General features: G+C 51.4%; 1 protein-coding gene across 7 annotated transcripts in view; it reads left to right on the top strand.

Annotated features, from left to right (window-relative positions):
* The first annotated feature begins 742 nt into the window (after positions 1-742).
* Positions 743-25,627, top strand: part of SLC27A1 (solute carrier family 27 member 1) — a 29,791-nt gene continuing 4,906 nt past the window's right edge. For 2 of the 7 annotated variants that reach the window (XM_027084636.1, XM_027084643.1), the window contains exons 1-8: positions 745-1,270; positions 1,385-1,552; positions 16,680-17,074; positions 17,201-17,362; positions 17,458-17,527; positions 18,263-18,378; positions 18,451-18,560; positions 25,353-25,562. In XM_027084636.1, coding sequence (XP_026940437.1) covers positions 1,257-1,270; positions 1,385-1,552; positions 16,680-17,074; positions 17,201-17,362; positions 17,458-17,527; positions 18,263-18,378; positions 18,451-18,560; positions 25,353-25,562 — 1,245 coding nt within the window. In that variant the 5' untranslated portion in view covers positions 745-1,256. Of the gene's footprint in view, positions 1,271-1,384; positions 1,553-16,679; positions 17,075-17,200; positions 17,363-17,457; positions 17,528-18,262; positions 18,379-18,450; positions 18,561-25,352; positions 25,563-25,627 lie in introns of all 7 variants that reach the window. The other 5 variants (XM_027084637.1, XM_027084638.1, XM_027084639.1 and 2 more) reach the window with 5 other exon arrangements.

Here is a 25,627-nt window from a genome sequence, read left to right on the forward strand (position 1 = left end):
CGTGGGCTCAGCAGCCGTGGCTCACGGGCTCCACAGCGCAGGCTCAGTAGTTGTGGTGCAGGAGCTCAGCAGCTCCGCGGCATGTGGGATCTTCCCGGACCAGGGCTCGAACCCGTGTCGACTGAACTGGCAAGCAGATACTTAAACACTGTGCCACCAGGGAAGTCCATTGGAATATATCTTTAAGACTGAGGTAGGGGTTGTTGGGGGCCCCTAGGCTGTGAGTTTAGTACTCCCCAGGTCCCTGGAGTCCGAAGAGGCTTTGGGGATTGGATTTAGAATAAACTGGGGCAAGAACCCAGTACAGGTAGGCCCTGAATGTGAACTGAGAGTTGCTAGTCCCCCGGGGTAGGAATTCTGGTTTCCATCTACGGCTTGGGCCGGGAGCGCCCGGGAGCCAAACCTTTCTTGGCTGAGGGACGCACGTGTTCCCTAATCGCCGGCAGGGATAGGACGGGGGAGCTGGGAGGCCGGCGAAGTTTGGTTGTCATGGAGACAGCCGCCTTCCTCGCCAGGCGTTCTAGCCCCTGGGTCTCGCTGGCCGTCGTCACTCTGGCCAGGGTGGCCTCTCTATGGTCGTGGCCTCCGGAAGGGGGCGGGCGTCGGCTCTGCGGCTGTGCGGCAGAGCGGTTCTAAGCCAGACAGGTCGGAAGAGAGCCGGCCTGGGAGGGCAGGTGGGGCGGGGCCTAGGGTGCTAGGAGTGAGGCGGAGGGTGGTGACTGGGCCAAAGCCTGAGGGCGGGGCCGGTGACCGGGGTGGAACTTGGGCCTGGGATTACGGGCTAGGCCGGGGACTGGGGGCGGGGCTTGAGCTACTGCGGCCCAGAGTGGGTGCGGCGTGTGCTTGTGGACGGGGCCATAGGCCTAACCTAGGGGCAGAACCTGGTCCAGGGCGGGCGGGGCTCCGGAATGGGGCCTGTGCTTACGGGCGGGGCCGGAGACCTAACCTGGGGGCGGGGTCAAGCCAGTGGAGGTGGGGCGGATAGAGGTGGGACCTGGAGGAAAGCCCAGGACCTGGGTCTGTGGTGGGGCCAAGGTGGACTCTAGGCTTGGGGGCCAAGTCGTTAGGATGGAGCTTGGGTCCAGCGTACAGCTGCTAAGTCGAGGCATGGGATGGGGCTTGCCAGTGACTGACGGAATGGAAGAGATATGCCTAGGGGCGTGGAGATACACTAATGATTGGCAGAAAAGCCTGGGCCGGGCTAGGAGCAAGGAGGCCTGTGCCCACTTTGGGATGGGGCGGAGCCTGTCTGAGACATGCCCAATCCCAGGTATGGGGGGGGCCGGCTCCTAGCGGGAGCGGAGCGCGACATCTGGGCGGGGTTGGGTTGGCCGTGGGGCGGGGCCCGGGCGGACAGTGGCCTCACAGCTCTCCGCCTTCCTAGGATGCGGGCTCCAGGTGCGGGTTCGGCCTCCGTGGCCTCACTGGTGCTGCTATGGTTGCTCGGACTGCCGTGGACCTGGAGCACAGCGGTGGCGCTCGGCGTGTACGTAGGCGGCGGCGGCTGGCGTTTCCTGCGCATCGTCTGCAAAACCGCGAGGCGGGACCTCTTGTGAGTGCAGCCCGGGCCTGATACAAGGGCTGGGGTCGGGGGCGGGCTGAGCGCCCAGGGGGGCGAACAGAGGGGGCTGAAAGGGCAGCGTGGGGGACCTTGAGGGCTTGGAGGGGGGAGGTTTTGGAGACTGGGGGCGGGGTTTGGGTGAGGGCAGGGCTAGGGGCGGGGCTTGGACCTGAAAAGAGTGGGTTGGGGGACTCTGAGGGCACCAGCAGGGGACATCTTGAGGGATTCCCTGGAGGGAGATGGGTAGATTTCAATGTCCTTGAGCCTGCGTGGGTGACCTCAGGGTTCTGGACGGCAACTTGGGGGTACTAGGGCAGCGAGTAGGACTTCCAGAGAGCTGAGGCTGATTGGGAGGCCGTGCGTGTTTGGGGGGGTCTCTGTGGGGCTTTGGTGACTGTGGGAGGGATCTGGGGCGTCTTCAGGGACTCCGGTAGGCCCTAGGCGTTCTCAGGGGGACTTTCTCAGGGAGAATGAAAGGGCTTCCTGGGGCATGTGTAAAGGGCTTTTAGAGCCTTTGAAGGGTGTTTGTCTCCTCAGGGCCATTTACAGGTCTCTCTGTGGTCGGGGTGCTCTTTGAGAGTTTGAGGTCTGTGCGTGACTTTGGGGGTTCAGAGTCTGTGGAGAGGTTGCTGTGTATTCCAAGATTTGCTTAGGGGTCTCTGGTGACTGAGAATCTCTGGGGCGGGGATTCTGGTGGTGTTTGCAGGCATCCTTGGAAGGTCTGTGCGGTATCTCTAGGGGCTTCCTCAGAGAAGCTGTTGGGAGTCCTCCTGGGGTGAAATAAGTGCTTCTGGGCATTACCACCGGAGCAAATCTCAGGAACAGCCTCCATGTGGAAGTCCCTGAGCACTTGCTATGGGTCTGCCAGTCTTGGTGCCCATGGGGAGGTGGGAGGACTAACCCATTGTAAGGGTGAAGAAACTGAGGCTCTGTGAGCAGCAGGGATGGTGTGCAGCTGGAAAAACCTCCACTGCAAATTGACTGGTTCTGAACCTTCTAGAACCTGACCTTTCTTTTCCACGCCCTGGCCCCTGCCCTTGGTTTTCTGACATGCAGATTGGACTGTGTTCTCTGTTCAGACACCCTCCACAACCTCCATCCTCTGCAGTAGAAAAGACTCAGCCTCCAGCTGGGTACTTGAGGTCCTGACAATCTATTCCCTGCCCACTTGCCACTCCCCACCTCTCCATAGGTTCATCTGGCCCCCAGATCAACTTGCCTTGTCAGGCTCAGCCTGCTTTCCTCTGTCTGGAATACACTGGCCCTCCTTTTGCCTGGCAACGCCTTATGATGTTGCCTCCCTCAGGGGACCCTTTGCTGAATTTTCCTGCTCAGCACCCTCCCATGGCTCCTTGTTGCTCTTAGAATCTAGACCACATGAGGTTTCTGACCATGTTCCCAACCTCCTGTCCTTTCCTTTGTCACTCTTCCAGCTACACTGGCCTCCTTGCTGTTCCTAAACACACTCGTATTTATTCCAGCCCCAGGGCCTTTGCATTTGCTATGCCCTCTGCCCAGATCACTCTTCCCCTGCTCTTCATTTTCATCATGCCATGGCTTAAATGTCACCTTGTCAGACAGCTCTCCCCTGACCCTCTGTCGCTGTAGACCCTCCCACCTTGTTGTTCTCTGGCAGAATGGCCAAGATTTACACAGGGCTTCCTCTGTGTGAGGCACTATGCTAAGCATGACTTCTTCAAGTCCTCCCAACCACCCTGAGAGGTGGGTACTCTCTTGTCCCATCTTACAGATGAGCAAACTGAGGCACAGCATAGTTTTGTCACTTGCCCAAGGTCACACAGCTGGCCAGTAGTGGGGGCAGGATTTGAACCCAGGCAGTGTGGCTCTGGAGCTTGACTTGTAACCACTAGTGGCATCAGTCATTTGTAATTATCATATGTGTCTGCTTTCTTGCTTTTTAATTTTGGGGTCTCTTTCCCCCCACTAAACTGTGGGCCCTGTTGGGGGGCCAGCACAGATGGAGACCGTGTTGGACTTTGTGCTCCTGTGGCCCTGGTCTTCCGTCAGGGCGGCACACAACAGGAGCACAGGATATATTTTTTGGATGGCAGGTCTTCACTCCTTCCTTTTTTGGATGGCAGGTCTTCACTCCTTCATGCCCAAGGAAGGGGATATCTGTGACCAGCTCTGTCTCCCCTGGGACAGGACAGAAGCTGGGTCCACTCCAAGTCCCCAACACAGAGCTTGACACACTTTCTGTAGGAGGCAGCCTGGAAGATGGGCCCACCTCCCAGTCTTCCCACCTTTGTATGATCCCTTCCCTTTGAGTGTGGGCTGGACCTAGTGACTCACTTCTAATGAACAGAATACAGCAAAAGCAATGGGATATTACTTCTGAGATTAGGTAATAAAAAAGACTGTGGCCTCCATCTTGGGTTCTCTCTCATGGGTCACTCCCTCTGGGGGAAGCCAGCTGTCATGTAAGGCAGCTCTGTGGAGAGTCTCACATGAGTGAACTTGGAAATGGATTCTCTCCCAGTGAAACCTTGAGATGATCACAGCCCCTGCTGACACCTTGATTACAGCCTCACAAGACACCCTGAGCCAGAACCACCCAGCTAAGCTGCTTCTGGATTTGTGACCCACAGAAACTGTGAGATAATCAGTGTTCGCTCTTTTCAGCTAGTAATTTTGGCTGCAATTTGTTACACAGCAATAGCTAACTAATGCAGCTTATGTAACACCCACCCACCTCTGTACCAGGTTTTGTTCTAGTGTTCTCACAGTCCTGTAAGGAAGGAATGCTTACTAATCCCATTTTGTGGTTGGTGAACCAAAGCACCGAGAGGGGAGGTCATTTGCCCAAGAACACAGAGCTGAGGAGCGGCAGGACTCCAGAGTACGTGTTCTTAGCTGCTGTGTTGTACTGGGGTGGTGGTGCAGGCCGGCTGCCTTTAGAACCTAGGTTCAGAAATATTTAAGCACCCAGCCTCCGTTCTTCTAACTCGTCTTCTGTTTTCCTCATGAAATCTGATCACATTCATCTGTGCTTCTTTCTCCCTGCCCCGGTGTCCTAGAGCTCAGGGTGAAAGCAGGAAGGGGCAGAAGGAGCAGAGGGGCAAGAAGAGGCCTCAGGAAGGGCCCAAAGGTGGACAGTGGCCTCTTTGTCCCCTGGGTGGGGGTGGCTTGTGCTGCTGCCAGGGTGGGGGTGGCCCAGACATGTGGCCCAGACATATGGCTGGAGTCCACTGCCCGCCCGTGTGGGTGTGCTCCAGAGAGGCTGGGGGCGAGGGCGGGAGGGACAGGCCGTGAAGACTGGGCCCCATTGTGAACGCTTGAGTGACCTGAGCGCGAGCCACTGCAGCCTCAGTCGAGTTTCTCTGCTGTGCTGTCTGTGGACAGGGAGCACCCCTGCGGGAGCTGCTTCCCGTGCTTCCTACCCTTGCTGATGGCCCTCTCCCCATGGCTGTAACGCTAGCACCCCTTCATGGGGTTCTTGGGGTGCTCTGCTGAAGCTCTTAGAGGAGAGCTGGGTACCTAGTAGGCACCCAGACTTGTTGGTGCTGATCGCCTTCACCCAGCAGTGGGTACCTCAGAGGTCAGGTGCTTGGTGGCTAGAGCCGGAGCGTCTAGCTGTGGCCCTCACTCTGCGCCTTGCTAGCGCATGAAACATCACCCTCTGAGTCTTAGTTCCTTCATCTCTAAGAGTACACCTCGTGCATCCTCTCTTCTTTAAGAAAACATGAATCGAGCACCTGTTGTGTGCAGCACGGGCACTTGTTCTGTCACGTGGTGCGTGGTGACTGTTTGGGAGCAGGCCTGAGGAGGAACAGAGGGACCCTGCCAGGGGGCCTGGTCTGTGTTGTTCTGTCCTCTACTTGCTGTGTGACCTTGGGTGTGTAATTCACCTCCCTGAGCTCCCAGCTCATCCACCATCTGACATGGGGATTTTAGAACCCTACTTTGGAGGGTGGCCGTAAGGTTAGCTCAGTAAATGCTGAGGCTGCTCACCGTAGCAACTCTATTTATTCATTGAATGGTTGAGATATCAGGATCCGACCAGGGAGGTGGATGTATAAACAGCTAATTTTTAACATGTTACATTTTCAGTTATTTTTTTTGCAACAGTTAATACATAACACAGGTACAAAATTCAAATGTTAGAGAGAGGTTTGCTGTGAACGCTGCCCTCTCTCCACTGCCCCCAGCCCTGCAGTTCCTCTCCTCAGAGGCATCTTGTGTCTCTTTCCCAAGAAATATATGTAGACCTCTTCTTGTTCTTGGTGCTCACAAATGGCCACACATTCTCCATCATATTCTTCACCTCCTGCTTTCTTTCTTCTCTCCACTTTCACTTGAAATTTTTGCTTTTATTAAAGTCATGCAGGCTTCGAGATGAAAGACTCTAGCCTTCTACCTCAAGTGGCAGCTGCTAGCCCCACCCTCTACCCACATTCTCCCTTCCCTTCCAGGAGTGATTCTTACCTCTCCTTTGAATCTTTTGGACTTCACCTCCACGTCTCTAAATGGCTTATGTGACAAATCTGCATTTTTTTCACTTTGAGACTAGATCTGTCATCTCACACCATGGAAGATGAGGATTTGGCATCCCTTTATCCCCCTGTCCTCACTCTCTTCCTGTCCCTGTGCATGGTGTATACATACCCACCCTCATACATACACAGACACACATGTTCTTCCATCTCTTCATTGTCCCAATATTATTACAGTTGATTCTCATTATTTGTGGTAGTTTTATTCTTCTTCTTTTTTTTTTTTTTTTTTGGAAATGCTGCAAGGCTTGCGGGATCTTCGTTCCCCCACCAGAGATTGAACCCGCACCCTCGGCAGTGAAAGCACGGAGTCCTAACCACTGGACCACCAGGGAATTCCCTGTGATAGTTTTGTTCTACAAAGTTGCTGCGAACATTGAATTAGCAAATACTGAACCATTGTTCCTAGGGAAAATACAGGGTTAGGTTCTTGCAAGCCTCTGATCACATTTTCATCAACCAGTCAATACATAATCTTGTTTCGTGTGTATTCTGTTTAGAGACACATCATTTAATATATATTGTTGATTCATTACTGTTGAACTCACTGCCAGCAACATTATAACCCATGCCTGAACAAAACTTATCTAATACGTGTATCTTCTCCGTAAGGCACATCACAGCCTTCTTGTACTTAGGAACACTAGACAGCATTTCAGCATTATGCCTGGGGCCCATTTTAAACAGCAAAATCAACAACAAAAAGCACAGAGACACCAAAAAATGTGGCATTAAATAGACAGCCAAAAGGATGCTTGTTTATAATACGAATTAAACAACTTTATGTATTTTTGTCTGGAGTTATTGATTGCCTTTGTATTGGTTAGTTTTCTATGTATTTATCTCTACTTCAAAGCCAAACTCCACGACATTTGTCTCTCTCTCCTCTAATATTTATGGCGTCAGATGGGCTTTCAGTTTCATCTTTTTGGAGAAGTCTCTCTTTTAGCCTCCAATCTGTCCAGGCTGGTCTAGTTGCTCTCTCTACCTGGTGGGCAGCCATTACACCAGGCTTGCTCCTACCCATCTTCCTGAGGATTAGCATCACTTCTATCTTGGGTTGGATAGATACCCTGTTTCCTGGGTCCCTGATAGTCCTCTTCCTTGGTTTACTCCTTTAATTAGTTGGAACATATCTTCATTAGCTTTGGGAGAAATCATGTATAGAAATTTAATTTTTTGAGACCCTCCATGTATGAAAATATCTTTATTTCCACACTCACACTTGACTGATGGTCTGGGTATAGACTTCTAGGTTGGATATTATTTTCCTTCAAAATTGAAGGCATTTCTTATTTTCTTCTCACATCATGGTTATTGTTGAGAAGACTAAAACTCTCTGATTCCTGATTCTTTGCAGTGACTTTTTTTTTTCTTTTTCTTTTTTTCCTTCTGGAAGCTTGTGGGATCTTTTCAAGATGGTGGGTTATTTCCATCCATTGTATGATCTGTTGGTGGGTTTCAGGTCAAGGAAGTTTTCTTGATGTTATCATTGGTGATTTCCTCACCTTTATTTCCTTTGTTCTTCTTCGAACTCCTATTATTGAGTGCCTGGAACAATGTCTAGCTTGATAACATTTATTGAATGAATATGATGTTGGATCTTCTGGACTGGTTCTATAATTTTCACATCTTTTTTTTTCTTAACATCTTTATTGGAATATAATTGCTTTACAATAATGTGTTAGTTTCTGTTTTATAACAAAGTGAATCAGCTATCTTCTTATCTTTTTTATTTTCCATCTCTATCGTTTTATCCTACTTTCTATGATATTTCTTCAAATATATCTTTTAGTTCTTCTATTAATGTTTAACTTATGCCCTCACATTTAAAATTTTTTATTATGATTCTTTGTTCAAATTAATAGACTATTTTAATTGATTTTTAATTATGTTTTTTCTTTTTTATATAGACTTTATTTTTTATTATCAGTTTTAGGTTTACAGAAATTAAGCAGAAAGTGCAGAGAGTTCCCATATACCCCCTTACTCTCCCCTGCAGTTTCCCCTGTTTTGTTTGTTTGTTTGTTTTCTTTTCTTTTTTGCAGTACACGGGCCTCTCACTGTTGCGGCCTCTGCCGTTGCTGAGCATAGGCTCCGGACGCGCAGGCTCAGCGGCCATGGCTCACGGGCCCAGCCGCTCCACGGCATGTGGGATCTTCCCGGACCGGGGCACGAACCCGTGTCCCCTGCATCGGCAGGCGGACTCTCAACCACTGCGCCACCAGGGAAGCCCCAAGCCCCATATTTTTCATTAGGGTTCATGTGTATGTTGTACATTCTTTGTGCCCTCACATTTAAATTTTCCTGGATCATTTTTTTTTTCCATTCCCTGAAAGCTTTTATATAGCATCCTATTCTTGTTTCATGGATGCGGTATATCTTCGTACATTTTCAAGGATATTAATGACTTTATTAGTTTTTTTCACTTTGCACAATCTCTTTTTCCTCAAAGATTTTCTTCTTTGTTTATTTTAGTCTCCATCATCCCTATTAGAGGAAATCCCCAGAAGTCTGGTAGTCCTTGGCTGTAAAGCCAATTAGAAGCTCTCAGCATGGATGTGTGTAGGAGGTGAGGGGGTCTTGTCAACTGAGCTTCATGATGGGGTCACCTGGCCAGGTGGTGCTTTGGGGAAAGTCCAGTGCAGTGTCTTTGGGTCTTTCCTCCAGGCCTGGGCACAGGCCCCACCAGCAGCATCCCAGGAACACAGCGGGGAAGAGGGCTGGAGGCTTGACATCTGGCAAGTAAACATTCACTTAACACCCACTTGCAGGGAGGTGCCCCACCCAGAAACCCTCCTGTGGATGGACTTTCAATCTTTTCCTGGGTAGCCTCTTTTTTTTTTTTTTTTCAATTGAGATACTGACATATAACACTCTGTTAGTTTCAGGTGGGCAACATAATGATTTGCTATTTGCATAAAGGTTTCTCCTGCTACCCGAAAATAGTGCATTCCTCTGAAACCTTTCATAAACCTAAATGGTGTAAAGGGAAGAAGCAATTACCTTAGGATGCATCTTGCTAATGGGTGCACAAAATAAATTGAGATAAAGTTCAGATGCTCACAGACACAGTTCAAAGCTATGGCAGCTTGATGCTGGGATGCTGAGTGTAGTTCCCAGGGAAGGAGCTTGGCAGTGCCTCTCTCACTGCTTTGGGTGCGCGCTGCCCCTATAACAGCTCCCTGCAGAACAAACACCGAACGCTATTTTCACTTCTTGCCTTTCATTGTTAAAGCGAAAATCCTCTTTGGATTTCTTTCGGTTAGCAAAAACAGGTACTAATTTTGGTCTTTCACAAAAGAGAAGTGGCATTAGAGTGAATTTTTGAAAAGTAGGGGATACTGGTATGTTGTGAAATGATCACCACTGTAAGTCTAGTTAACATCCATCACCATACAGAGTTACAAACATTTTTTTCTTGTGAGGAGAACTTTTAAGATCTACTCTCTAAGCAACTTTCAAATATGCCATGAGGTATTATTGACTATAGTCACCATGTCGTACATTGCGTCCCCATGACATTTATTTCACGGAGGGGGCTTCTTAAACAGATTTCCATCAATCCTCCACTGCAGCCCAGGATTCTGCTTTCCCCCTCCTCCTGGGGCCTCCACCTCTCATGTGCTGCTGCCCAGCTTCCCAAAGTGGGGTGATTTGGTCTCCACTTCCATTTTCCCGGTCCTTGTGAGTTCACACTTAAGACCTTGTACTAGCCGTTTTGGGAGGCACTGTCAACAGTCAGTGTCTGAGTGCTCAATCTGCCATCTTTGCCGCGTGGTCAGCAGTAACTTTCCCCATTTACCTTTAGGGTCCTTCCTCATCCCTTGCATTGGGGGCGCCGTTCTTTTTTTTTTTGGGAGGGGGCTGCGTTGGGTCTTCGTTTCTGTGCAAGGGCTTTCTCTAGTTGTGGCAAGCGGGGGCCACTCTTCATCGCGGTGCACGGACCTCTCACTATCGCGGCCTCTCTTGTTGCAGAGCACAGGCTCCAGATGCACAGGCTCAGTAGTTGTGCCGCACAGGCCCAGTTGCCCCGTGGCATATGGGATCTTCCCGGACCAGGGCTCGAACCTGTGTCCCCTGCATTGGCAGGCGGATTCCCAACCACTGCGCCACCAGGGAAGCGCGGGGGCGCCGTTCTTGTGCGCAGCCTTTTGTTGTAAGCTTCAGCTCGAGCTGTTGTTCATCTAACCCCAAGCCTACTGCAGGATGTTTGGATTCTTTCCCATCTTCTGCTCACTGGAAGCTACAAATGAATAATGCGCCGTCATTTCCCCCGTGTGACTTTAATGTGTCAAAATCAGTATACCAGTTGGCGGAGCGATTCACTCTGCTTCACTCACTCCTCTCCTCCCGCTGGCCTTTGCTCTCTTTTAAACCTGCCAATCTCCTTCCTGCCTCCAGGTCTTTGCACTCGTGGTGCCCTCCACCTGGAATACTTCCCCTCGAGCTTTACGCGTGGCTGGCTCCTTGTCATCCTTCAAACTTCAGTGCAAATGCTGCTTCCTCAGACAAGGCTCCCCTGCCCCGTGGGTGAAGTCTGTCCTGGTCGTGCTTGATCACATCATCCTGTTGCTTTTTTCTTAGGAAACGTATAAAACTGTCATTGTTTTTGTTTGCTTTCTCCTTGATTATTGACTGTAAACCCATAGCGGCAGGGATCACGCCTACCTTGGTCACCTGTGTGTCCCCATTCCTGTCACGATGTCCAGCGTGTGGTGGTACTTTGTGGAGGTGTGCTGCACTTGTGGATCAGCTCCTCTGGGGAGGTGTTTCTCCACGAGGAGGCTTCAGCTGCAAGTAGTGGGAATCCCAACTAGAAGTGGCATCAACAGTAAAGCACATTTACAGCCATGTGCAATGGGGTATTGGGACATGAGGTGGCTTCAGGCTGATCAATTTGTGTTCAGCATGTCATCATTGGCCCAAGTTCCTTCTGCCTTTCTGCTTCAAAGGCTTGGCGTCTCCTGTTAGTTACCCTCATGGTCTCATATTGGCTGCTGTGGCTCCAGCCATCACATGCTGATAGAAGAAAGTGAACACGGGACTACCAGGCCCCGTGTTGCAGGGAGTGTGAAAGGAGCTATTGTGATGGCAGGAGGTCTATGAGTTGGGCAGTGTTGGAGTTAGAGCCAGATTTCCAGAGCTTTGAACACTGAGCAGAAGACAGTCTTTATGTTCCCAGGGAAGTGTTCTGAGCAGGGAAGCAGCACAGCTAGGCTGGCCTGCATGGAGGAAGAGGGTGGCTTGGTGAGGAGGGTTTGGGGCAGTCAGGCAGGAAATGCACTTGTTCCCATACAGTGGGAATGGAGACACACCCCCTCTACCCCCTTGAATGGGGCACTGGGGTGAGAGCGGTAAGGAAGATAGACAAAGGTTGGAGATGAAGCAGAGTGTGTTAGTTTCTTGTGGCTGTCATAACAATGAAGCACAAACTGGGGGACTTAAAACAACAGAAATTTGTTCTGCCATAGTTGTAGAGGCCTGAAGTCTGAAATCAAGGTGTGGGCAGGGTTGGTTCCTTCTGGAGGCTCCAAGGGAGAATCTGTTCCATGCCTCTCTCCTAGCTTCTGGTGGCTTCCAGCAATCCTCGGCAGTTCCCTGGCTTGTGGTTGCATCACTCAGCCCAATCTCTGCCTCCGTCTTTGGATGGCCTTCTTCTCTATGCCTGTGTCTCCTCTTCTGTCTCTTAGAAGGACACTTGTCATTGGATTTAGGGCCCATCCTAAATCCAGGATGATCTCATCTGAAGATCCTCAACTTAATTACATCTGCAAAGACCCTTTTTCCACATAAGGGCTCATTCACAAGTTTGGAGGATCAGGACTTGGATGTATCTTTTTGGGGCCACCATTGACCCCACTACACAGAGAATGGGGCCTGGCCCAGGGTGCAGGCGGGAGACCAGGGGGAGGTGACTGCACCGTTTCAGGCTTGTGACGGTGGGGTCTTGGCCGTGCTTGTGAGATAACCGGATTCCAGCTAGTCTGCATTGGAGAAAGTCATTTGTTCTACCCATCCTTGAGGACCTCCTGTGCCCCACACCCTGTCTGGGCTTCGGGGATGCCATGGTCACCATGACACGCCATGAACGCACCAGATGATGCTTTTCCTGTCCTATGGAGCCCACAGCCTAATGAGGGAGAAGGATCTCGAGAAGGAAATGAGGAAATAATTTAAACATCAGACAGTGACAAGAAGAATACAGCACATGGGGGAGAGGCAAGGATAGTGCATGACTACTGCAGCCAGGGTGGTAGGTGTGGGGCACCCAGCACAGGTAGTCAGATGAGAAGGAGCCAACCGTGCAAAGACCTGGGGGACGGAAGAGTTCTCCAGGCAGAGGGAACAGCAGGTGCAAAGCCCAGAGGCAGGACCCGACCCTCCTGGGCAGAGTAACGATGAATCCCTCTTTTTCAATCCTTCTTCTTGGTTGGGCACTTAATACATTTGACAGGTATTAGGCTGAGAATTGCACTGTTGCTCCATTTACAGATGCACTGCTGTTGTGGGCCCTGCTTCCTCTTTGTAAATAGGACAATGGCAGTACCTACACTTTGCTGAGCTGGAGAACACTTGGAGCTTGTTATGTTCAGTCTCCTGATACTCCAAGTAAGGAGACTGAGGCCCAGAGAGGGCAGGGTCTGCCCAGGTGTCACAGCTGGTAAGCGGTGGAGTAGGATCTGAACCAAGGCCATTGACTCCAGGGCACTTTTTCTTTCTTCTGAGCTCTGCTGGGGCTCACAGCTCCGGGACAGACACTTGAGGAATCAGTGTTTGCACAAGGCCCTCAGATCATGTCCTGCCTCCTCCCCTGGACCATTACTCCCAGGGGACCTCCTGGGCTGGCCCCCGCTCTTGGAACTTGCTTGTTCCTCTTTCTTCCTTACAGGGTAGGTATGAGTCAAGTTGCTGGGCAGATAAAATGCTAATTCAACTCTGTTTTCTTACTGACAGTGCATACCTCCCTGGGGAGAGGATAGCAACAGAGTTTATTGAGAATGTAGGACACGCCAGGCCCTGTCCTTAGAAGTCTCCATCCATCTCTTTTGTCCCCTAATGACCTGGAAGGCATGGGATCTTATTGTCCCCATTAACCAGGAGGCCCAGAGAGGGATGTACCCACCCATGCCCACTGTATGAGTGTCCTGGGGCTGCCGTAACAAATTACCACAATCTCGGTAGCTTAAAACAAAAGGAGTTTGTTGTCTCAAAGTTCTGGAGACCAGAAGCCCCAGATCAGCTTCTGGGGGGTCCAGGCGTCCTTGGCTTGGCTTGTGGCTGCATCACTCCAGTCTCTGCCTCTGTCTCCTCAGAGCCTTCTCCCTTGTGTCTTTGTGCTCTCTCTCCTTTTTTTTTTTTTTTCTTTTTGGCTGTACTGTGCAGCATGCGGGATCTTAGTTCCCCGACCAGGGATTGAACCCACGACCCCTGCAGTGGAAGTGCAGTGTCTTAATCACTGGACCGCCAGGGAAGTCCCTCTCTCTTCTTGTAGAGATACCTGTTATTGGATTTAGGGCCCACCTAGGCAATCAGGATGACCTCATCTCATACTTACCTTAATTATATCTGCAAAGGCCCTGTTTCCAAATAAGGTCATAGTCTGAGATTCTGGGTGCACATGAATTTTTGGAGACACTCTTCAACAACTGCAGTCACACAGGCAGAAGAGACTGGGCTGCATTTGAGCCAGTGGGACACTGCATTTGAGCCAGTGGGACACCAGCATCGTCCTTACATTCTAGGCCCTGTTTCTAGTGCTGGGACTACATCCCTGGACACAATAGACAGATAGACAGGGTGCCTGCTCTCATGGAAAAAGACAAAGAATTCAGGAAACCCACAAAGGAAGATGGCAGTTTTAGATTGTGATGATCACTTTGAAGGAATAAAACGATGGTGGTGGTGGGGGGGTGTGGGTGCTGGGAATGTATCAGTTACCTATAGCTGTGTAACAAATTACCCCTTTAACTAGGGGCTTAAAAAATGATCATTATCGTCTCCTATGTCTAGGCTTCCTTACCGCTCAGTGCTGGGTTCCTAGGGCCAGTGTCCTGAGACAGAGGGAAAGCGAGAGGGCATGAGGGCTCCTGCGTGCTGGTGTGCTGTCTTTGTGCCCTGGGCTCAGAAGTCACATAGCGTCACTTCTGCTACATTCTCTTCCTTAGAAGCAAGCCCCTCAGTCTGCCCACACTAAAGCGGATGGGAAACAGAACCCACCTTTCGAAGGGAGGACTGTCAAAGGGTTTGCAGGGATATTTTAAAATAGCCATACTGATCCAAGCGGGGCAGGGCTGGGAGGACCCCTCTGAGCAGGTGTCATTGGAGCTGAGAGGTAAAGGATGAGAAGGAGCCGAGATGAGGGGCCTGGGCAGAGTATTCCAGGCAGTGGGAGCTGGGCAAAGGCCCTGGGGCAGGAACCTCTGCCCTGCTGAAGATCAGGGAAGGAGGCAAGAGCAATCTGGGACAATGGAGGGTGATGAGGTGGCCAGGTGCATGGGGCTGGGCCGTGCTGGGCCTCACAGGCCACAGGGAAGGCATTTGATCGAAAAAACAGTGGGAGCCTTTGGAGGGTTAAAACATTATTTAAAAAAACTTTTTTGATTTTTGATTTTTTAAAAATTTTTTTAGAATTTAGGGAATTCCCTGGGCAGTCCAGTAGTTAGGACTCCACACTTCCACTGCAGGGGGCCCATTCCAATCCCTGGTCAGGGAGCTAAGATCCTGCAAGCTGCACGGCGCGGCCAAAAAAATTAAAAAACTTTTATTTAAAAATTTTTTAAATTAACATTTTTAATTAAATTTTTATTTAATTTTTTTTTTTTGCGGTACACGGGCCTCTGACTGTTGTGGCCTCTCCCGTTGCGGGGCACAGGCTCCGGACGCGCAGGCTCAGCGGCCATGGCTCACGGGCCCAGCCGCTCCGCAGCATGTGGGATCTTCCCGGACCGGGGCACGAACCCGTGTCCCCTGCATCGGCAGGCGGACTCTCAACCACTGTGCCACCAGGGAAGCCCAAATATTTTTTATTTTTTAAATTTATTTTTTTATTTTATTTTTTAAAAATCTGTGTTAAAAACATTTTACTATGGAAAGTTTCAAGCTTACAGAAGTAGAGAGAATAATGTAATAAACCCATGTGCCCATCCCCCAGCTTCCGTGATCTTCATATGATTGTTTCCTCATCTCCACCCACTTCCTCCTGTGTCTGAATCTCAGTGGCACATCTTTCTATCTGTTAGTTTTCCAGGGTGTACATCTGGAAGGTAAGGACTCCTGTTTTTAACCTTGCCACAGACAGTCTTCATGAGTTTCATTCATTCATTCATTTTTATTGTAGTAAAACACATATAATATAAAATTTACCATTAGCGACATTGAGTACATTCACAGTGTTGTGCAACCATCGGCTCTATCTAGCTCCAGAACATTTCCATCACCCCAAAAGGAAACCCTGTCCCCATTAGCAGTTACTCCCCATTCTCCCTCCCCCAGCTCCTAGTAACCACCAATCTGCTCTGTCTTCATGGGTTGTTTTTGAGGTGTAATTTACATATAATAAAATGCACCTGTTCTAAGTGTTCATTTAGGATTTGGGGAACCACACCCAGGTAACCTTCCTGGGGGCAGAGTGAGGACCACCTGTCTCGGTCAGGGCAGAGCAAGCTGCTGTAACAAACAGGTCCCCACTTGACAGTGGCTTAACCCAGCACAAAGTTACCTCTCAGAGTCAGGTGGCAGGGCAGAGAGCCAGGTAAAGCCAGAAGACCACTTGTTTCTTGAGCTCCTGCACTGAGAAATTCTAGCTTTCTTGGTTCTGTGATCTAAAGCCATTTCTGTTTGCTTAAAACAACACAAACAGGTTCATGTCTCACTCATCTGACAGCCTGGCATCATCAGTGATGGCTGCTCATCTCCACAGGGTCATTCAGGAACCTGGCTCCTTCCTACTGGGGTTCTATCTCCCCCTGGGGCCTCTGATCTCCTTGTCTCTACTAGCAGGTGAAGACAGAGGAGCAAGACACCTGCCATCAGGGCCTCTCGCTAGCCTGTCTTCTGGCCTCACCTGGGGCAGAGGCACCTCCTCCCCTGGGTGGGGGCACACGTGCTGGATGGCTCAGCCGCCTGTGCCTAGTGCCATTGAGTAACTTGGGAGTGGAACAGCCCCCCAGCTCAGGGGCTGGACCCCAGGGCCCGGTTGAGGCAGGTGGGGCATGAGGAGTCCAAGCTGGAGGCAGTGGGGGGTCAGCATGGGGCACTTGGGCTGCCCCAGGAGAGAAAAACAAGGTTAGGACTGGGCCTGGCTCCCTCAGGGTCACCAAGCAAGCTGTGGTGGAGGAGGACAGGGTGACTCTGACTTACACTGCATGGCCTGGCCAGCTGTGAGAATCCGCCTACTTCTGGGCTGACTGGTAAATGGCCCTTTGCCCTTAGTTTCTCCAAGAGACCCAGCAACCCAAGGGTCCTTCTGAACACTTGCCACCCTTGGGAACACAGGGACCTTTTCCTCCGCTTTCTCCACGTGGGGATGCTGAGGCTTGGGGTGGTCTCCTGGAAGCCGGGCAGGACACTCAGTGACACCGTCCCCTCGTCCCCCCTCCCAGCGGCCTCTTCGTGCTGATACGCGTGCGCCTGGAGCTGCGGTGGCACCAGCGCGCCCGCCACACCATCCCGCAGATCTTCCAGGAGGTGGTACGGCGGCAGCCTGAGCACCTGGCGCTGGTGGACGCGGGCAGCGGCGTGTGCTGGACCTTCGCGCAGCTGGACGCCTACTCCAATGCCGTGGCCAACCTATTCTGCCATCTGGGCTACACGCCAGGGGATGTGGTGGCCATCTTCCTGGAGGGCCGGCCTGAGTTTGTGGGGCTGTGGCTGGGTCTGGCCAAGGCGGGCATGGAGGCCGCGCTGCTCAATGTTAACCTGCGGCGGGAGCCTCTGATCTTCTGCCTGGGCACCTCGGGCGCCAAGGCTCTGGTCTTCGGACGGGAGCTGGCAGCGGGTGAGGCTGGGTGTGGGCAGCATCTCGGTGGGGGCCTGGGGCCGCCCAGGGCAGGGAAATGGTGCTTCCCCGGCCCTGGGAGGGGACCTGCCCGTCCTTGACCGTGACATATGTTTTGGGCCGCAGTGGTGGCCGAGGTGAGTGGACAGCTGGGCAAGAGCCTGGTCAAGTTCTGTTCTGGAGACATGGGGCCCGAGGGTGTCTTGCCGGACACCCAGCTCCTGGACCCGCTGCTGAAGGAGGCCTCCACAGCCCCCCTAGCCCAGCCCCCTGGCAAGGGCATGGATGGTGAGTCCAGGTGGGATCCCCCCTGCCGATGCCCACCCAGTCCCCTCGCCCCCCTCACGCCAGCCTCCGGTCCCCAACACCCACATCTCTCTTAGATCGACTCTTCTACATCTACACATCAGGGACCACGGGGCTGCCCAAGGCTGCCATCGTCGTGCACAGCAGGTGAGGGGCCCGTGGGCATTGCCCCAGCGCAGGAAAGCCACTCCGGTTCCTCTCTATGGCCTGATCCCCCCAACCCCCAGCTCCTTTTGGGGTCTTGTGGGCATCTTGATCCCAACTGGGTAAAACCCACAGCCCATCTCAGGACACCGTGCTGCCCTCTGCCCCTCCTCAGTCTCCTCCTGTCCCCACTCCTGCCCCCAACGGCCCCCTTCTCATCAGTGACCATAGTAAGGTTTAAAATCCTAAGTCAGACCTCCTCTGTGCCAAACCTCCCCGTACCCTCCTTGGCCCTCAGAATAAAAGCCGTATTTGTGTTGTGCGGCACCTGCCACTTCTCTGATGTCATTTTCCTCCTCTCCACCTCTCGCTCGCTCCCTCCTCGACCCCTCACACTTCCTCAAACCTGCCAGACTCCTTCTGGCCTCAGGACCTTTGCACATGCTCTACGCTTCACCTGGGTGCCCTTCCCTAGCTCACCCTACAGCACCTTCTTGCCGGGCCTTAGCTCATGTGTCACCTCCCCAGGCAGGTTACCCCACCCTCCCTGGCTTTGTCCCCTTCAGCCTCTCTCTATTCCTTTGCTCTATTATATCCCTCGTGGGAGCAAGCACCATTTTATTTGTTGCATGTTCCTCTCCTGCCAGCCTATAAGGCCCCTATGAGCTGGGCTGGCTCTGCCTCAGTACGCAGCTCGCTCCCTCCACGCCATGCTTTTTTCGGGGGTGTGGGTCCCAGCCCCTGCACTCCCTGCCCCTGCAGGTACTACCGCATAGCGGCATTTACCCACCACTCCTACAGCATGCAGGCGGCAGATGTGCTCTACGACTGTCTGCCCCTGTACCACTCGGCAGGTACCACAGGGAAGCTTGGGCGGGGGAGGGGGCGGGGGATTGGGGACCCCTCATTGAGTCCACTCTCTGCAGGGAACATCATTGGCGTGGGTCAGTGTCTCATCTACGGGCTGACTGTGGTCCTCCGCAAGAAGTTTTCAGCCAGCCGCTTCTGGGATGACTGCGTCAAGTACAACTGCACGGTCAGGCCCCGCCCCCTCTCGCACCTCCAGCCCTCCGCCCACCCTCCCAAGTATATGGCTCTGAATGGCTGCCTCCCAGGGACTCGGTGGGGCTGGGAGGGGGCAGTCAGTGCTTCTGTGCTCAAGGCCCAGCCCGAGGCTAAACCTTCAACATGTAAACTCATTGGAACCTCACAGCTGCTTGGGAGCGTGCAAAGGCCTCATAACCGTTTTGCAGGTGGAGAAACTGAGGCTTTTAATTGGACACAGACTGCCTGAGATCCTTAAGGTGCTGCCTTCCCTACTCCCTGTGCCCCGAAGGTCTTCCCTGCTGGTGGCTGCAGGGAAATGGGTGCAGTCACCGCGCTGGGGCTGGTTAAGGCCACAAAGCCCAGGGCTTCCTGGTGGGATAAGCATGAAGCAGAGGTGGAGGGCATCCACTGTCCTGCAGAGCAGGTAGGGGTTAAGACAAATCCCTTCCTCTCCTCTCCCCTCCACAATGAGAGGAGAGCAGGCCGAGGATTTCAGTGCTGTGATGGGGGTGGAAATACAGGTGCCTAGTACCTTCCTCCAGGTGGAAGAAGGAGTGAGGAGGGGAGGGAAGGGGGTGTGTCCAGGGACTGGCAAATTGGCAGGTGCTGACCCCACCTTGAACAGGTGGGACCCAGAGACGTTCAGTCACTTGCCCAGATCACACAGCTGGACAGGGTGGGGGCTCTGGGCCGGGCATCCTGGGGGATCTCTCGGGGCGATGACTCTGCCCTGCTGTGCTTTTGAGGATTTTATGTTCTGCTTGCGTTGGTGGGGGGTGGTCTGGGGAAAACTGCTAATCTGAATCTTGAAATAGAAGACAGTCTGTTTATTAACTTAACTCTTGAGAGTTGCAAATATACATAAATGTGGACAGAAAAGTTTAGGGGATTCCCAGGTATCCATCACTCAGCTCCAGAGGACATCAGATACCCTCTCCTGCCCCCTCCACGCCCCCAGCACATTCCTCCTTCTGTGTTGTTGTGAAGCAGCCCCAGATAGCAGCGTGTTTCCTGCATAGATATGTCAGTAAAACCTCTGAAAGCTGAGGATTGGTCTTTTTTTTTTTCAATTGAGGTGAAATTCACGTGAGATTAGCTTTTTTTTGTTTGTTTTCAATTTTTGAACTGTTTCGTTTTATTTATTTATTTATTTTTTGGCCACGCCTCACGGCATGCGGGGGATGGAACCCGTGCCCCGCTGCAGTGGAAGGGCGGAGTCTTAACCATTGGATCACCAGGGAAGTCTCCAAGATTAGCTGTTTTAAAGTGGACACTTCAGTGGCACTTAGTCCATTTACAGTGTTGTACAGTCACCACCTCTGTGTAGTTCCAGAACATTTCCATCACCCCCAAAAGAACATGCTGTCCCCACTGGCAGTCATTCCCCATCCCCCCCCCCCCCCCAGCCCCTGGCAATGAATCTGCTCTCTGTCTCTGTGGGTTTGCCTGTTCTGGACATTTCTTATAAATGGGATCTCTGTGTGGCCTTTTGTGTCTGGCGAGGGCTGATTTTAAAACAAAAGATTTGGGACTTCCCTGGTGGCGCAGTGGTTAAGAATCCGCCTGCCAATGCAGGGGACACGGGTTCGATCCCTGGTTCGGGAAGATCCCACATGCCATGGGGCAACTAAGCCCGTGCACCACAACTACTGAGCCTGCGCTCTAGAGCCCGGGAGCCACAGCTACTGAACCTGCGTGCCACAACTACTGAAGCCCGTGTGCCTAGAGCCCGTGCTCCATAACAAGAGAAGCCACCGCAATGAGGAGCCCATGCACTGCAACAAAGAGTAGCCCCCGCTCACCGCAACTAGAGAAAGCCCCCACACAGCAACAAAGACCCAACACAGCCAAAAATAAATAATTAATTTTTAAAAAATGAAACAAAAGATTTGAAAGCAGGGTCTCAAAGGATATTTGTACACCCATGTTCATAGCAGATTATTCACAATAAATAAAACATGGAAGCAATCCAAGTGTTCAGCAACAGAATGAATGGATAAGCAAAATGTGGTTCATCCGTACAGTGGAATATTATTCAGCCTTAAAAAGGAAGGAAGTTCTGACACAGGCTACAACATGGATGACCGTTGAGGACATTATGCTGAATGAGATAAGCCAATTGCAAAAAGACAAATACTGCATGATTCCACTTATATTGGGTACTCACAGTAGCTAAAATCATAGACAGAAAGTAGGATGGTAGTTGCCAAGGCCAGGGGAGGGGGGAATGGGGAGTTAGTGTTTACTGGGTATAGAGTTTCAGATTTACAAGGTAAAAATATTTTGGGGGGGGAATTCCCTGGCAGTCTAGTGGTTAGGCCCCGGCACTCTCACTGCTGAGGGACCGGGTTCTATCCCTGGTTAGGGAACTAAAAATCTCAGAAGTCACGTGGTGTGGCCAAAAAAAAAAAAAAAAATTTATGGGGATGGATAGCGATGATGGCTGCTCAACAATGTGAATGTATTTAATACACTGAACTGTACCCTTAAAAATGGCTAAGATGGAAAAGAAATGGCTAAGATGGTAAATTTTATATTGTGTGTATTTTATCCCAATAAAAGAGTCAAAAAGAAGGAAAAAACCCTACAAACACATAACCTCAGTATCATTATCCCAGCCAAAAAGTGCCAGTAATTTCTCAATTATCAGGAATCCGGACAGTGGCCTGATCCCCAGTGTTTCTACCATGTCAAAATATGGGGGGGGGGGGTTGTTTCTGTAGTTTTTTAAAAAATCAGTGTTTAGGTAAGACCCACACATTGCAACTAGTTGATGTTTCCTATAAGAATCCTTTCATCTGTAGGTGCCCCTTGTCTCTCCCTCATTCTCCTCCCACCCCTCCTTGTAATTTATTTATTGAAGAAATGAAGTTTGGCCTGTAGTGTTTTCCCAGTCTGGGTATTGCTGGGAGGTCCTTTGACATGCTTCTCTCTCCCTGGCACCTCCTGTACCTTGGGAGTAGGGTCAAGCGTAGCGGGTTTTTTTGTTTAACTACTTTTTAAAATTGACATATAGTTAATTTATACAATGTTAGTTTCAGGTATACAGCAAGGTGATTCAGTTATATATACATATAAACATTTTTTATATATATATGTATATTCTTTTTCATATTATTTTCCATTTTCCATTATAGATTATTACAAGATATTGAATATAGTTCCCTGTGCTATACAGTAGGTCCTGTTGTTTATTTTATATATAGTAGTGTATATATGTTAATCCCAGACTCCTAATTTATCTCTCCCACCCATCCCCTTTGGTAACCTTAAGTTTGTGAGTCTATTTCTGTTTCATAAACAAGTTCATTTCTATCTTTTTTTTTTTTTTTGCGGTACGCGGGCCTCTCACAGTTGTTGGCCTCGCCTGCTGCGGAGCAGAGGCTCCAGACGCGCGAGCTCAGCGGCCATGGCTCACGGGCCCAGCCGCTCCGCGGCATGTGGGATCTTCCCGGACCGGGGCACGAATCCGTGTCCCCCGCATCGGTAGGTGGACTCTCAACCACTGCGCCACCAGGGAAGCCCCATTTCTATCATTTTTAAAGATTCCACATAGACGTGATATCATATGATACTTGTCTTTCTCTGTTTGACTTAGTTCTTTTTATATGATAATCTCTAGGTCGGTCCATGTTGCTGTAAATGGCATTATTTCATTCTTTTTTATGGCTGAGTAATATCCCATTGTATATATATGTACCACATCTTCTTTATCCATTTCTCTGTCAGTGGACATTTAGGTTGCTTCCATGTTTTGGCTACTGTAAATAGTGCTGCTATGAACATTGGGGTGCATGTATCTTTTCAAGTGAAGAGTTTTGTCCAGACATATGCCCAGGAGTTGGATTGCAGGATCACATGGTAACTCTATGTTTAGTTTTTCGAGGAAGCTCTATACTGTTCTCCATAGTGGAAGCACAGCATCTCTCAACCACAGCAGTGTGGCTTTGGAGCTGCATCATTCTCTGTGGTGAGGACTGTCCTGTGCACTGTAGGTTATTTAACAGCATTTCTGGCCTAAAATCACTGGATGCCACTAGCACCCCACCTCCCAGCTGTGATAATTAAAAACGTTTCCAGACATTGTCAGGTGTCTTGACTGTGGTTGAGAACCACTGATCTAGATATTTGATCGCTTCAAGTTCTGCTTTTTTGGCAAGGGTTCCCTGTGGGTGATGTCATGTCCTCCACGAGGAGGCCTGTGGTGTCTGGCGGTCCCTCTCTTTGTCTTTGACATGCTGTGTTGCATCGGACTTTGTTCACTGTCTCTGGGCCCCTGAAATTCCATTCTGTTTCCTTGAAGGGGTATTTCTGTGACCAAGAGAAGGCACTGAGGGGCTCTTTGAGGAGTAGAGGATGGAATCCTCAAAGGTCAAGTTTAACAAGGATGCCAAAAAGACTTAAGAGCGTGCGTTTGGGTTTAGAAATCCCATCTCATGGCTGGCTGTAGGATGGGGGAAACTGCGTGGCTGTTTTATTTGCAGCAGTGGGCATGGCCCAGATCAACTGCCCAGCCATCCTCATGGGAGGCAGCAGGCTGTGATCTAGAACTCCCCTTTTTTAGCGCATAAAGCAGATGGGCAGGTGACGGGTAAGTCAACCCATCATCCATCCATGGGTGTATAGCTCCTGTGTCTCCCTGTACCCACTTGGGTGTGCACATTTGGTGTACGAGGTCACCCTGACTCGGGAGTTGTAGTGGGGGTCCCAGGTTGACAGTTCACTGCCAGCTTCTTTCCAGGTGCTGCCCTGCAGGCAGGAGGTCTCGGCTGGGGCACCTGGTGTCTGCCTCTTTGAGCTGACCTGAGTTGTCTTCCCTTCAGCCCTGGGTCTGTCTGAGGGTCCGGGCCAGAGTAAAGATCAGCTGTCTGGCTCTCAGTATGTAGATGTGGCCTCAGGGCCACAGGGTCATTGAAACCTTCAGCGGCCTCAACTGTGGCTATGTTGTCCCTTCCCCAGCCTGGTTTCTGAAGAGGACATCTGCGAGCTGCTCAGAGTGTGGCTGTGTCTACCTGTGATGGTCTGGAGGGCAGCTATGTATTTAGGCAGGACTTTGTCAGTTGACAGGTAAAACCAAAACCCTAAACCCAGCCCTAACCTAAATTCTGGCTTTCTTGAGGAAAGGGATTTATTAGCTTATGGAACCGAGGAGGCCACATGGTGGACAGCTTCAGGCACACCTTGATCAAGGAAGGCCTCTCTCTCTCTCTCTCTCTCTCTTTCTTGTTTTCCTCTTCCTCTTGTTTTCTTCTTTCCTTAGTGGGTGGCTTCCTTCCCAGCCCTGCTTCTCCAGGAGTGTTCCCTGCAGTTCTAGTTGAGAAAGAGCCTGTCTTCCCACCAGTCCATTAAAAGTCTCAGGGCTGATTCTCATTGGCTTAGCTGTGGTCACATGCTTATCCTTGAACCAATCAGTGTCTGGGGATGGACTGGAATGATTGGCCAGGCCGTATGACTTGTTCTATCCTGGAGATGGGGTGGGCTGGGCCACACCCAAAGCACATGAGGGAGCCTGGGGGCAGAGGGAGAGAAACCATCAGGGTCTCTGATCTTGCCTTGCCTGGGGCTTGCTTCCTGGTCAGCAGCGGGTGATCTTGGGCCACCTGTGTCCCCTCTCTGGGTCTCAGTACCTTCCTCTCCAACATGGAGTCTCAGGAAGATGAAACAGATGAGCTCTCTGCTTGGCTGGTAGTGAGTGCTCAGTGCACTCGTATTTATCAGATACTATTAAGTCCTGCTCAAGGAATACCTCTCAGTCACGGTGACATTTGAGCCGAGACCTGAGGACCCAGGTGCATCTGGGGGAAGATTGTTCTAGGCAGAGGGCACAGTATGTGCAAAGGCCCTGAGGAGGAGACCCACGTGGCAGAGCCGAGTGAGCATAGGAGTTAGAAGGACAGGGGGCAGTGAGGGCGGCAGGGTCACATGGAATTGATCACAGGTCGAATTTTGTACTTCATCTAGTGAGTACTTTGAAGCTATACTGATTGCCATGGTGGTTAATTCTGAACATGTAACTGCTTCATTGAGACTCTGGAGCCAGGATGCCCAGATACATAACAAATTTTACCACATTATCAGCCTTGGTGGTTACTTACTGTCTGTGAACCTCAGTTTCTCCATCTGTAAAATGGGGAGGGTATCATTAAGAAGCCGTCCTGGAGATGAGGACTCAAGGGCACCTGGGGTATCTGGGACTTGACCCCAGGGGGTGGAGCCACAAGACAGGGAGAGAAGGAGCCCAGGGGGCGGTGCGGCAGGGGGCAGTAAGTAGGTGACTCCATGGGCAACTGGGGCTGGGTCCCTGCTGTGACTTCAGGGAGGCAGCGAAGAGCATGCATCTGAGAGTGGTCCCACCCCAGGATCAGGACTGTGGGCGCCCTGAGCTCAGATGGTTGGGGCTCTAGGGAACAGTGTAGAGCACATCGCCTCTGGGCTGAGGGTTGCCCTGTGGAGTGTCAACGCCACGGCTCACCTTCCTGCCTGCGTGCACCACATGTGGTGTCCCAAGAAAGCAGCGGAGGGGATAGAGGGACCGCTGGAGGGGCATGGGGGACGCGATGCATCCGCTCAGATGGAAGGAGTGTTGGGGATTGAGGGAATGGATAGGCCTGGTCTGTTTCCTTGCTATTATCATCTTTAAGGCCGTTTTGTTCCTAGCGCCCAGGTTGGAGTGGGGGAGGTCGCTGGGTCTGGGGGTCTCTGGCCCGCGGCAGCCTCCACCCCCAGCCGGCTCCTCTCTGCTCCAGCGCAGGTGCCCACTGCTCACTTCCCACCCACCTAGGTGGTCCAGTACATCGGGGAGATCTGCCGCTACCTGCTGAAACAGCCGGTGAGCGAGGCAGAAGGGCGGCACCGCGTGCGCCTGGCGGTGGGCAACGGGTTGCGGCCAGCCATCTGGGAGGAGTTCACGGAGCGCTTCGGCGTGCGCCAGGTCGGCGAGTTCTACGGAGCCACCGAGTGCAACTGCAGCATCGCCAACATGGACGGGAAGGTGGGCGCGGGCGGGGCGGCCCGGCCCAGGCAGGTCTCGGGGTTCAGGGATCGCTGCTACCTATG

The sequence above is a fragment of the Aethalodelphis obliquidens genome, unplaced genomic scaffold (assembly GCF_003676395.1).
Source record: "Aethalodelphis obliquidens isolate GAN/ISIS:26980383/991018 unplaced genomic scaffold, ASM367639v1 scaffold53, whole genome shotgun sequence".
Taxonomy (NCBI): Eukaryota; Metazoa; Chordata; class Mammalia; order Artiodactyla; family Delphinidae; genus Aethalodelphis; species Aethalodelphis obliquidens.